Source organism: Falco biarmicus, chromosome 3 (assembly GCF_023638135.1).
Source record: "Falco biarmicus isolate bFalBia1 chromosome 3, bFalBia1.pri, whole genome shotgun sequence".
Lineage (NCBI taxonomy): Eukaryota > Metazoa > Chordata > Aves > Falconiformes > Falconidae > Falco > Falco biarmicus.
This window is the reverse complement of record NC_079290.1, coordinates 102,698,550-102,710,798: the sequence shown is the minus strand read 5'-3', so window position 1 is coordinate 102,710,798 and position 12,249 is coordinate 102,698,550. Positions and strand designations below refer to the sequence as shown.

The following is a 12,249-nucleotide window of genomic DNA, read 5'->3' as shown; positions in this document are numbered from 1 at the left end:
CCTCCAGTGCGGCCTGGGCTGATCACCTGCCAGCTGTGGACTAGTGTTACCTACTGACTCACGCTTAACTGCAAATCTTTACAGACCCGAGCTAGAAAAAGGAGTTTCATCGTCAAATACACCCCTGTGGAGGCACAGTAAGCTAGCTGCCACGACACACACCCATTTCCACCGGCACTCACTTGCACAAGCCAGTATGTCACACAGGGAGATGCGACGTGATGCAGACAGTACAGTTAATTTTCTCAGGATTAATATTTAGCAGAGAACAGTTTTAGCCTGACTAACTTCTAGCTCAAATATTTCAAATCTTAAATGAGTTAGTAAAAACCCACCAGTTGAAAGAGATGCTTGTAGTCATAAGCAGGCCTGGACTGGCAATTAACTGGAAAGCTCTACAGCTGTTCAGTCTGCAAGCACTTTCAGCAGAAACCGGACCATTTTGCAAATTCAGCAGAGCCATATCAAATGGCAACAAGTGTTCTGTCTCAGAAGTGCTCCGTGGTGCTAACACCCAGTCTTGCAGACTCTCAGCTGGCTAGAATGAAAAATTGTGGCTGAATTTGTCATACACCGAGATTTGCCAATAATAAACTGAAACAACGAAGCCAGAATTTGTGCAGTTGTAAACAGAAGAGATGATGGAGTTTTTACATATGATCAACACTCAAAAGTAATGTTACTCCTTTAAGAGACCATAATCTGCTGAAGAATCAGGCCCTTGCTGTAAAAAAGAAAAAATGAATTCAAGTTCAGTTTGTATGGGGAATTTTTAAACCCTTGTTACTTCACAGTGCCTTAGGTCGGCCGACAGACAATATTGAAAAAGTCCCTGATTTTGAATATTAAAATATGACAGAGCTCACAGTTCCACATCAGTCTGATAAGCAACTTAATCTGTGCTAATTGGTTTTCAATGGTTCGATGATGCCTCCTTAGCCTCTGGACTCATGTCATTATGTCATCTAATTTAATACGAAGTTCTGAGAACTGTGCGTTGGCAGCAGCCCTGGCTATAAATCACAGCTCGTGACTCAGAGAGCCCAGGGCTCTGACATCACACCACGGCGCAGGCAGGGGACAATGGTCCTTCTGTGCCGGCTGAGCGGGGAGAAACAGTCCTGCCAGTCCTGCGAGCCCATGTTGGAATGAAAGGCCTTTCTAGCAGGTAAAAAGTTAATATATCAAACCTTGAAGAAAAATAATAAATCATGCACATTCTGTAAAGGGAGTCAGAAAGTGCTTAAATATAAATTATATGTATTTTTTGACAATTCTAAAAAGTCTGTTTGCTTTTACACTTTAGCAATCCAGATGGGTTTTTAAACTTTTTTGGGGGGTGCTATTAAAATACATGAACTGAGAAAATATAATCATATAAATTAAACAGATGTTTGTCCTGATTAACATTAAACTAACAAGTTCCTATTTCCATGTAGTATTATCAATGCAGACATTTATGGCACTATAATATATTTATTTTACCCTTAAGTTTGATTGAACCTATCAAACAAAATAGCCACCTTTCATGGTGCAGACTATGATGTAGTTCCCTGGCACCGGCATGCAGATTTCGGTTAGCATATGAAAATCAAAACACTACTTTTTTCATCGTGTGCGCACACACACATTTCTTCGACTTCTGGACTGAATGTTCCTAATTGGTAAGAATTTGGGATGAGAGTTTCAGAGGGTTGAGGAGTGAGATGGCTATGTCTCCATTACTGAGCCGAGCTCTGAAATGCTGTTTGTGTCTCTGAAATCCCCCCGTCAGCCCGTTTTGCACCAGGCAGCGCACCCCCTCCCCCGCGGCCAGGCGCTCCTGCCGGGGATGCTGCGCAGCTCATCCCAGCTGCTGCTGGCCGGCCAGGGGCAGCACCAGGATGCGGGCGCATCTCCGGCACAGCTCGGCCACTCTGGGTTCAGGCAAAGAGAAAATCCTGGCCACTGCCGCAGCATCGTCCGGAGCCAGCAGGCTTGAGTGGAGCGAGGACCTCACCCCTCGTTCTGCCTCTGGAGCGCTCTGGTGCTGGGGAGAGGCCATGGGCTGGCTGCCCTCGGGAGCTATAACCCCCCTGTTTGGTAACACCAGAGAAGCAGCAGCCGAGCAGAACTTTCTGAAACAACCTGCCAACGCAGCTGAAGCAGTGGCAACCTCCGTGGCAAGGGACAGGCAAGCAGCCCTGGGGATCTCATGAGACAGTCATGGTGACGGCCACTACAGGGGCCCTTGCGGAGGCTGGCTGTGAGGCGGGTGTTTTTCCCTAGGCACCAATTCAACCAAAACGTTATTTAAAGGCAAAGCTACTATCAAGTCTTTGCTTTGTAGTTAATAAAACCAGAGCATGGTGACACCAAAACCAAGGGAGCCTCGTGCTGCCAAGCAGCTGCCGGCAGTGGGCATGTGCAACTGCGGCTTTTATCTAACATGAGCACCTGAACCCGCTCACCCTCCCTTGCCGGTCCACTGCCGCTGGTACCGCTCCTCGGGAGGGCGACCCTAGCCATGCCTGCCTGCCCCCCCGGGTTTATGTGGATGTACTTCTATGGGATCAGATACGCAGGAGCAGCACCCAGGTCAATGGAAGCCTTGCGCACACACCTCAGCCTATAACCTCGGACAGTGCCATTACCTGATTAGAAAGTGCTTTCCAGCTAACTCATTTACTAAATGCTTTTCAACAGCTGTTAAACTATTAGGTTATTCAACGCATATTTATCAGACAGAAGATTATCTGTGGTAGCTTGGTGCATACCCTGTGCAGGTGGCTGGGGGGGAGGGGAAGGCAGGTGGGAGGGCGTTTGGGTTGTGTTAGCACAGAAAATAGGTGTTACCTTTCCTCCAAAAGAAAAGGGCAAAATTCTTTAAAGGCATGATTAATTTTCCATCATAAAACTTTTTTAAGTCCTACAACATTGAAAAGGATAAACCAAGTCTTGTGGCATGCCTGCCTGAGCTGCTCCACTGCTGCCCCCACGGCGCAGCGCCTGGCTCCACGGCTGCCTTGAGCTGGAGGCTCAGCTGTGCACAGCGCCCGGGCTGCGCTGCCCCAGGCTCTCCCTGTCCTGTCAGACACGTGAAAATTCACTGAGGTGATGCCTTTTTTGATGATGCGGGACAACATCACACCACCAGCACTGATTTTACTCCTGCTCTCCCACCAAGGGGAGAACAGGACTGTGGGGACTGTGGGACTGGAGCATGGGGGCAGCCCGACGCTCCTCATCCCTGGCAGTCCTGCGGGAATCTCTGCAAGGACGGGCTGGCAGGAGGGCATCCTTACTAAGCCAGTCCTACCCCAGGTCCCCCCAGAGAGGGGTCTGGACCCAGCTGATCTCAGCCATGCCAGCTCCAACATGGTCTTTGTCTTCAGAGATGGATGCGGTGCCTGCCACCGGCGGCACCACAAACCCCCACTCGCCATCTCACCTCCAGCAGCCACCACCACCGTGTCCCCTTTAGGATCAATCACTGGGCTAGATTAATTATGGTGATCAGCCACTTGAGGAGAACAAAAATAAGCATCTCCTGTAATCCAGCCCATGTAATTCTAAACCCCGCTCTCCCTCACGCAAGTTTTACCTTTTGGCTTTTAAGCTAATTGGAAGATGCTAAAGCCCCATGCTGGCTGACATGTGCATGTGAAATCACTGGGAAGTAAAGGGGGGAGCCCTCAAAACGCTCAGGCAGGGGGGGTCGGTGACCAAAACTACAGCCTGGGTTTTGTCACCTGAAGGGGAATATTTGAAAAAGACTGCCAAAAGACAACTTTATGCACTGGAAGTTAATCATTATGGTTGACTAGTGCTGCTGCAATGGAGTCTGATGATCAGACATGGCCAGGGGCTGCTATATAGTGCCTGACCACCTCTGCCTGTGACAGGGACATCACACAGGTCACGCTCCTTCCTGGCCCTCCAGATGAAGATGCAGCACTGCATAGCGAGCTGGAGTTTCGCCTCTAAAGACCCAAGCACCTGCATCTGCAGGTCAGACACAGCTAGCTGGGCTCTGGCTGATATGGGATGTCACCCGGGCCAAGCACGGGCAGCTCTAGTGGGGACCCAGCAACAGGGAGCAAAAGCACCCAAGGGCGTAACGCCTGTCTCCTCCGCTCCACCTCAGAGCTCGCGTGGCTGCTGGAAGGGAGCAGAGGGGCTGATGTGCCTGGTGATGATGAATTTTGTGATCTTCTTAAATAAAAACAGGACTCCAACAAAACCTCGCCTGCTTTTTGTTAGTCTGTTAAATGTCAGAAGGAACAATAACCACCTAGCAGCCAAAACTAAGTACACCGTAATGGTGTACAGTGTAAAAATGAGCAACCATGAATTTTCACCTAGAATAAAATCCCCTGGGGCTGACCTTCCCCCATGTCCCTCCTGTGGCCCAGCCCTCTGCCGTGCCGGCTTCACAGCAGCCCGGCTGCTCCCTGGGCTGGACGGAAACACTTCCAGCAGGTCTGAGGCTCCAGGTCCCCTCGCATACGGCCCCAGGAACACAGCACTGACCTACTGACTTCCCTGCCCCCTCCTTGGGCTCCCCAGGTGCACGGGGTCGCTGAGATGCCGCCTGCCATGGCACTGCCACAGCCACTCCACGTATGCCACAGCTTAGGGTCCCTTTGCAACCCAGGCACCGAATTTGGCCCTGCTCCCTCCACCGCCCTCCACATCAACACCATTTTGCAGACACAGCCAGGCTAGTAATTTTGCAGACACAGCCAGGCTAATATTTTTGCCAGCCTCAAGCATGAAAAGTCAACAAATACTCAAGAAGCAAGAGGTGTCAGGCGATGGATCAGCACAAGCTGTGCTCTGTCACATCAGAGCAGCACCGCTTTGCATCCTCACTGCACTGTGTTCTGCTAAGGCAGCTGGCGTCACCTTTTAGCTTGGGAAGTGAGCTGTGGGCAGAGGAGCAGAGGCGAAACTGAGGCATGGCCGCTCAGCGCCATCACTAGGAACTGCGGATGGTACCCACCTGCAGGGCAGGCGGGTGGTAGTTCTAGAGCAGAGGCGGCAAGTGGGGAAGGATGCTGACAGCAGCAAGCACTGGGCACTGCTCACCCCATTCACAGGCACACCGAGAGCTGTGGACAACCATACCGAGGCACACCGCGTCACCACAGGCAGGCTCTCAGCGCAGCTCCATACCCACAAAGGACCTCCACCCCCCAGGTCGCCTGTCTAGGTGGCCGGGTTTCCAGAGCTCGGCACCACGGGTGCTTGTGCTGGTGCCTGAATGAGGCAAAGCAGCTGCAGAAAAGCTGGCTCTGCGAGCGAAAGCTGCACACTCCAAAATCCGGCGCATCGCATCTCAAAATAAAAGTTGCCCAGCATAACAACACCAGTTTAACAAGTACTAGTAGTAGTGAAATGATTTTTTAATAATGCTTTGACAAGAAGCCTGACAGAAACAGAAACTGAAAATGCTTATCAACTCTTTGCAAAAGTGTATTTTTCATGCCAGTTCTTATTAAATATTTCCTAGACAAACTAGCCTGTCTTTGCTTAGTCAAACATCACTACTCGTCTAAATAAAATTCAAAGAAAAACTTTTCTACGTTCACTGTTCTTGGTATCAACATTCATTAGATAACAGAAATCACAGAGAGCATTCATTCCTGTCTGCGAAAAATAAGTTCTTCAACACGTTTCCTCTATTTCTGATGTACCTACTTAAAAGAAATCTGAATAAACAGAGATCTAACCCTTATCACTTAGTGTGTTGTTTAAAGTCTTCTGAGCTGGAGAACTCCTTCAGCTTTCTTAGCAGATGAAAGCACAGCATTTGGAACCACAGCATACACGTCTGGTTGCTCACGTGCTTCTTCAGCCTCTCCAGATTAGTTTACACCCCAAACACTACCGCTTATGTCTGGCGATTTCAGTTGACTACTCCTTCTGTTTGAAACGCATACATGGGCCAATGCTATAATAAATTCGTAGAAGCAAAATGATGCGCAGTCATAAACAGCAATGAAATCCAAGCGTTTTTCTAGAGGGTAGGGTTACAAATGCAGGGCTCACCGACGGCTTTCCAAACCGTGCCGCTGCACAGGACAGAGCTGCAGAGCACCAAGCTGCAGCAGGGGAGGGACTTTAAAGCCTCATGTCCTCCAAGCGTCTCCTCACTGTGCTTTGCTCAGGCTCCTGAGTTCAGCGTCCTGCGCCAGTCCTGGGCCTTCCCCCTCTCATTCTGATGGGATGTGGCAATGCAAAACGCATTAGTACTTACCACATAAGCTGCGGGAATTCGCCTGTGCCAGAACAGTATGGAAACCACTTACATTTCTGTGCCAGGCATGTCTGCGGAGGAGTCTCAAGAGCCTACAGCCTGCAGGCTCCAGGACAAAACTGATATGCAATTGCTCAGTGATGTATAATATTGAAGGAATACTAAAAAACCTGACATTACAGTCATTTCTGTGCAATATAGGCTAATACAGGATTCGGGGACTGCCTAAATTCAGCAGAACAGTAAATCAAAACCTCAATTAAAAGTGGATTACGAACACTTAGGTTTACAATCTGTCCCAAGCCAAAAACTTAAGCAAGCCCGTTTTCCAGACCTTGGCTCTCATTTGTGAAGCCCCTACTTTTGTTTTGTTTTGTTATTTAGATTTTTCATTTACAGAGCAGTAAGACTTTCATTTTTACAGCATTTTTTTTTTCAGAGGCAGGAACTCATCTTCACCAAGTCAGGCCCTGCTCCTCAAAGCACTTGAGCTAACGCAGAGGACAAGTACCATCCTGCCACATCTCCGCAGCACGGGAAAGCCTTACGGTGGCGAAACCGTAACTCTGCTGGAGAGGGCAGCTGGTGCTGGCTGCCTGTCACAGAGCTGAACTCCATGGAGACGCTATAGGACCATCCACGGGAGGTGGGATGAGTGAGGCCATGTGTCCCTGGATCCAGTGGCTGTTTTCCCCTAGGGAATGAGGAGAAACAGGAGCTACAGGAAAAATACCCAAGTATTGCTCTGCAGTGGGGATGGGAGCTGCACAACGAGCCCAGGGCTCTCCTGCTGGTCACACCATCTCTGTGTGCCCACACCAGCCCAGGAGCATGGCCGGTGGGCTCACAGTGTTAGGCTTTAGCCCATATCCCCTATTTTGCTTTGTCACAGTCCAGTTGAGCTGTAAAATATATGTCTAACATGCGCCATGTGGCTTTTAAAAGATCCCTCATGCAGAAATACCTGCAAAATGATGGTGGGCACTGAAATCTTAGCATTTGGGCTCATCCTGAAGCACGGAAGGAGAAGCAGCTTACAGGATACCATGTGATTTGTGCAAAACCACATCTTACACTTGACAATCACTCTGACACTTGCTTGTCAAAATCCTACACCTTCTGTGTTTGAGGGATTTGTTTAAAGAAGAGACAAAGCATTACCTGGACCAAAATAGTGCTCATCACCATTACATTTTTTTACACTGATCACAGAATGGTTGCTGACTCAAGCATTTTTTGCTTCATGAACTAAATTTTGGGTTTCTGCAATGTCTCGAAACATTAAAAGAATGTTGTGTCTGAAATCAAAATAAGCAGAACATCCTAAAATGACTCCTAGAAATACAGCAGAGTAAATGATGAGTTCAGTTACTGTGCACGGTTTCTGACTACGCAGCCAAAGTGGTCGTACCTACCTTTGGAAGGCACGATGGAAACAGCCACCAGCAGCAACATAAGGGCAAAAATTTACAGCTACAACACAGGCATAACAAAAACATACTATACTATTAAATCTGATGATTTCAGAAGTGCACTTTTACTACTGTTATGAGTTAGCAAAGAACATAAGGTATTTTTCAATTACTTGTAGGCACATAGACATATATATTAAGAGAATGTGAGTGGAGAACCAAACAGGAATGGGGGGAAGGTATATTTGCTGTGAATATCTGCTTCCCTTTACCCTACCCTGGTAGTACATTTTTCTTTCAGGTTTCCCTATGCTTTAACAAAAAGTTTTCACATGAATTTAAATCAGTACAGCAGACTAAACAAGATTCCCGATGTTTTCAGCTATTACCATAATTAAAGATGTCTTTGCAGAATAAAGCCTAGGCTGGTTCTCTGTTGCCTGTCACTAGGCAAGAGATTCCCATCTCTTCACATCAAACGAAACATCAAATGTTTCCAACTGAGAACGATGGTAGCACAAACCAACTTTGCAGCAGTGAATGTTATTCTCGTGGTTTGGAATAAAATGGTAAGAAAAGGCCTATGTCAGAGCAGGAAAGGAAAGATGCTGCTTAATAAACAGCAGTTACCAGGCATGTATGTGAAATACTTGGGTGGCAAGGCAGTACCTGTCGGCCCCTACAAAAGATTTGTTGCTGAAAAGTGCTGTGCAAGAGAATAACAACTCTTTTTCTTCACCCCCCCACCCCACCCCACCCCCAATTTAAGAGACGAACAGCCTTTAAATACCCTCAGACATACCCACTGGGGGCGAAGGCTGCCTCAGTGGGCCGCCTGGGTGAAGCAGAGCTATGCAGCACATACGCCATGAGCAGTCAGTTGCCCATCTCAGGTTTCCTGTACTTTCATTTTAAATTAAAGTCCTGATAGAAGTCTGGAGTGCATGCAAGCTAATGGGGTGAAATTCCAAATGTGTATTTTATGGGATTTCACCTGCAAAAAGTTGGCAGGTCTCTTCAAGTCATGTGACATGACTCAAGCATTGCTTTGTGGGAATTTTCCTGAGATGGACTATTTTCACTTGGAAAGTCTACAAACAAGCATGAACCTAATCAGTTTTCCAGTTCCTCTTCCTTCCAAAACACCACCACCACCAACACCCTTTTTTCCTACTTTCCCCCAAAAAAGTACTCTCAGAAAAATGTCTATTTCAAATAAAAAAAAGATATTTAAATTTACTTGCTATCAAAATATTCATACAAGCCTGCTTGGAATTCAGCTAGTGTGAGTGACTTTATTGTCACTTCACAGCCACCAATACAAGCTTCTAATAAAACCCGGCACGTGTTACTGAACATTTCCTACCCATGCAGTGCTCTGTATGGAGCACTCCGCCCCCCACCCCCACGGTGCTTTGCATCGTCACCAGCAGCAGCAGCAGCAGTCTGGAGGGCTGTTTTCACCCCCTGCGAGACAGCAGACAGCCAGGTACAGGATGCCTGGAAGGAGAATCCCCACAGCACCTCCAGCTTCAAGCCCCCCCACGCTCACAATGCTGCCGTGCACATTCAGCAGCATCATTCAAATGCAACGCAACCTCCGGGGCCACGAAGGCTCTGTGCGGCCATGATTTGTGGCTACACGTGTTGGGTTTCTGCTAGGGCTTTCCAGTCCCCAAAGCAGAAAAAAGTCTTTGTTCCAACAGGTCTCTGCCACCAATACAAAAGAAAATAATCTGTGAGGAAGGTCTCTTGTGTGGGCAGCAGAGAGAAAAGCAGCTCTCATGGTTTGATTCTCGCTCTCATTTTACAGCACCAGGTATACCTCCAAATTACTCGGGTTATTGAAGAATTACCAGAGCCATCTATCTTTCTAAGTAATCATCTTATCTCCCATTTTTACTAGCAGAGAGAAGGAATATATTTTGTTACCATTAGCAGGAAGATAGGTGAAAAGCTGGTACTGGCTTCTCTTTCTCTTTCCGTTGCAGACATAGAAGTTGACCTGAACAGGGCTGGTAATTCTCTGATTGCGGAAAGGTGGAATCTCCACCACCAATGAATTCTGCAAAAGCAATAAATCAGAAAGTCAAGGCACGACTAAGGCAGTCAAGCTATACACCAGTATTCATGTGTTAACCCCGAGAAGGAGGTACCCGGGCTCACATGGAGGAACGCGCTCTCTACAGGGGAGCTGGTGGGCTTCGCGGGCAGGGATAGCCCCTGCCGTCCTCCGTCTCTGAACCAAGGACTCCAGAAGAAGTGAAACAAGATTTTAGCCTGGCTCAGGTCTTTACAGAATCACTAGCCCTCACCTCTTCCCCTTGGACAGCAAAGACAATACCGCATATGGACAAGGCTGTATGCCTCCTGCCTCTGACAAGAACGTGGCACCACAATCAAATTGTGTTCTCTAACTCAGCAGGAGAAAGGCCAGCTCATCTGGCAGGTTGTGCCCAGTATATCCCACCCTAGCAGGACCTCCTTTGAAAGGAGAATTCAGACAGGCATACAATTATTCAAGTATTTCCATTTTCCACAGTGAAATGTTAAACTCTGCAAGTTTTAAGCATGCTGGTTTCTGTGGATGGGAGATCTTGCAAGAACATCTCGTGCTACAGGAAGAAGGGCTGGAGAGCGTGTAGAGGATCTTCCACTGTCAGAAACCAAATGCTCCAGCACGGGGCTAAGGAACGACTTAGCTGCTCAGGCATCAGCTTACACAAATGCAGAGCGAAATCTGCTATGACCATCAAACTGTCCCTTGGCACTTTTTGAAAGAATGAGAGGGAACGCTTCTCTTAGCATTGGCCTGCATTCAGCTGAGGTCTTTAAATTGTTTGCCTGCATGTCTCCAGCAGGTTTGCAGCTAACAAACTGTTGCGTATTCCTGTGGAGGTGGAACAGTGGCCATATTTCCCACTTAGAGTCGTTGCTGAGGGAGCCACACTTCTCCAACTGTGGGGCTGAGCTCCTGTGAGGGGACTCACATTTCTTCTGCTGAAAGTAGACGAAAGCCAAGGAAAATGATCAGAAATTGCTTTGGGAGCAGAGGAAAAACTGACCCAGCAAGACAGAAGATGAGCAGACGGGGCTGGCCCATCCTGGACAATGAAAAAATATTTTCCAAATGGTCTCTCCTACTTTCAGGATAGCTTCCAGCGAAGGCTTTTTACCCCATGCTCCCATTAAAGAAAGATTTCCAGGAGGGGAGGCCTAAGTACTTGTTCTGTTTCAGTGCCAAAGCCTTGGAAATCCCTCTTTAGTAACACTGCTGGAGAAGGCAATATATATTTTTCATCTTGATGTTAAAATATTTAAGGCAGACTTACTGGCTTGCACATTTCTTTGTCGGTTTTGGCTTCCATTTCCCACACATGGTGACCATCTAAAAGACAAAAGAAAAAGATATCTAGTTCCATCCTTTTTTCCTCTCCTAAGCCAACAAAAGAATGACTTCTGCAAAAAAAAATCTCTTTGAAGGGGCAACACCTATATGAAAACCAGCTCTTAGAAGGCACTGCCCCCACGCTGCCCAGCCAGGAGGCCACCTGGGTCACCTGTGATGGGAAACCACTTAGATTTTTTGAAGGGGTGAACCACAATCCAGAGCACACTGTACTGCGACGGGGAAAAGCCACTGGGTGCTTATTCTGCCACTAGCTTGGACAAAATACGCAACCGCCACACACCCCAATTTCCCAAACTTTCAGACGAAACCACTGCTCTCTATGAGGCCTTTTGATCGCCACCTATGCAGTAAGTCACATTCAACATTAATATTAAACAAAACCAAACCAGCAGCATTAAGGAAGCTCCTCTGCCATGCAGTATTTCCTTTCAATACACTCCTCGTCTGGCTTGCTGTAATTCTGCTGCTGGGATAAAAGGCGAAGCCATGGGCTGGGAAACAGCCTCTGACTCCTCTTTAAAGCTGGTTTCACTGAGCTGCGGCGGTCCCACTTCTGGAGCTGCCTCTACTGGTGCATTGGATCCCCCTAATTTACTGTATTTCTGTTTTCCAGCAAACACAGATTTCAGCAACAGCTACCAGTTTCTCTGGGGATCTGCCTTTTGGAAGAAACTGGGTTTGTCTGGTCATTTTTCCTGTGCCTCACTGATACAGAAGGCACTGGTCAGTAACGGGGTTGTTGGTTTGTTTTTTTTTTCTTCCTTGTGGCTTCAAAACTCAACAGCAAAGAAATCAGGAAACAAATACAAAATGTAAGGTTTCCATTCTGCAGACCTAGAAAAACACAAGTGTGTACGGAAGGCCACGAGCAGACTGCTGTCCAAGCTGGGCGGCGGGGACATGCGCGGCTGCCTGAGTCCCAGCACTGTCAGGTGCCACCGGAATGAATGGGAAAGCGCGGCTTTGCACCATCTCCTTTGCACATATATTGCAGCATCGGGACATGCAAACGCAAATATTAGTTATTTTGAACTTCATCACATAGACTTGGGCCTGCCTTAGAAAAACAGCTCTGAGCAAGGTAAAAGAGTGAATGCACTTTTTCTTCTCTCCTCACTTTCATGGCCAGGATGGAGGTGACGCATTTAGAACTGCCTGATTTATTACAAATGTCTGTAAATAAT

General features: G+C 47.6%; 1 protein-coding gene across 9 annotated transcripts in view; it reads right to left on the bottom strand.

Annotated features, from left to right (window-relative positions):
* NFATC1 (nuclear factor of activated T cells 1) overlaps positions 1 to 12,249 on the bottom strand; it is a 111,943-nt gene that overhangs the window by 35,482 nt on the left and 64,212 nt on the right. For 8 of the 9 annotated variants that reach the window (XM_056331455.1, XM_056331456.1, XM_056331459.1 and 5 more), the window contains exons 7-8: positions 10,986 to 11,041; positions 9,586 to 9,718 (exon numbers count right to left, since the gene is read on the bottom strand). In XM_056331455.1, coding sequence (XP_056187430.1) covers positions 9,586 to 9,718; positions 10,986 to 11,041 — 189 coding nt within the window. Of the gene's footprint in view, positions 1 to 5,366; positions 6,936 to 9,585; positions 9,719 to 10,985; positions 11,042 to 12,249 lie in introns of those variants that run through there. The other variant, XM_056331461.1, reaches the window with a different exon arrangement.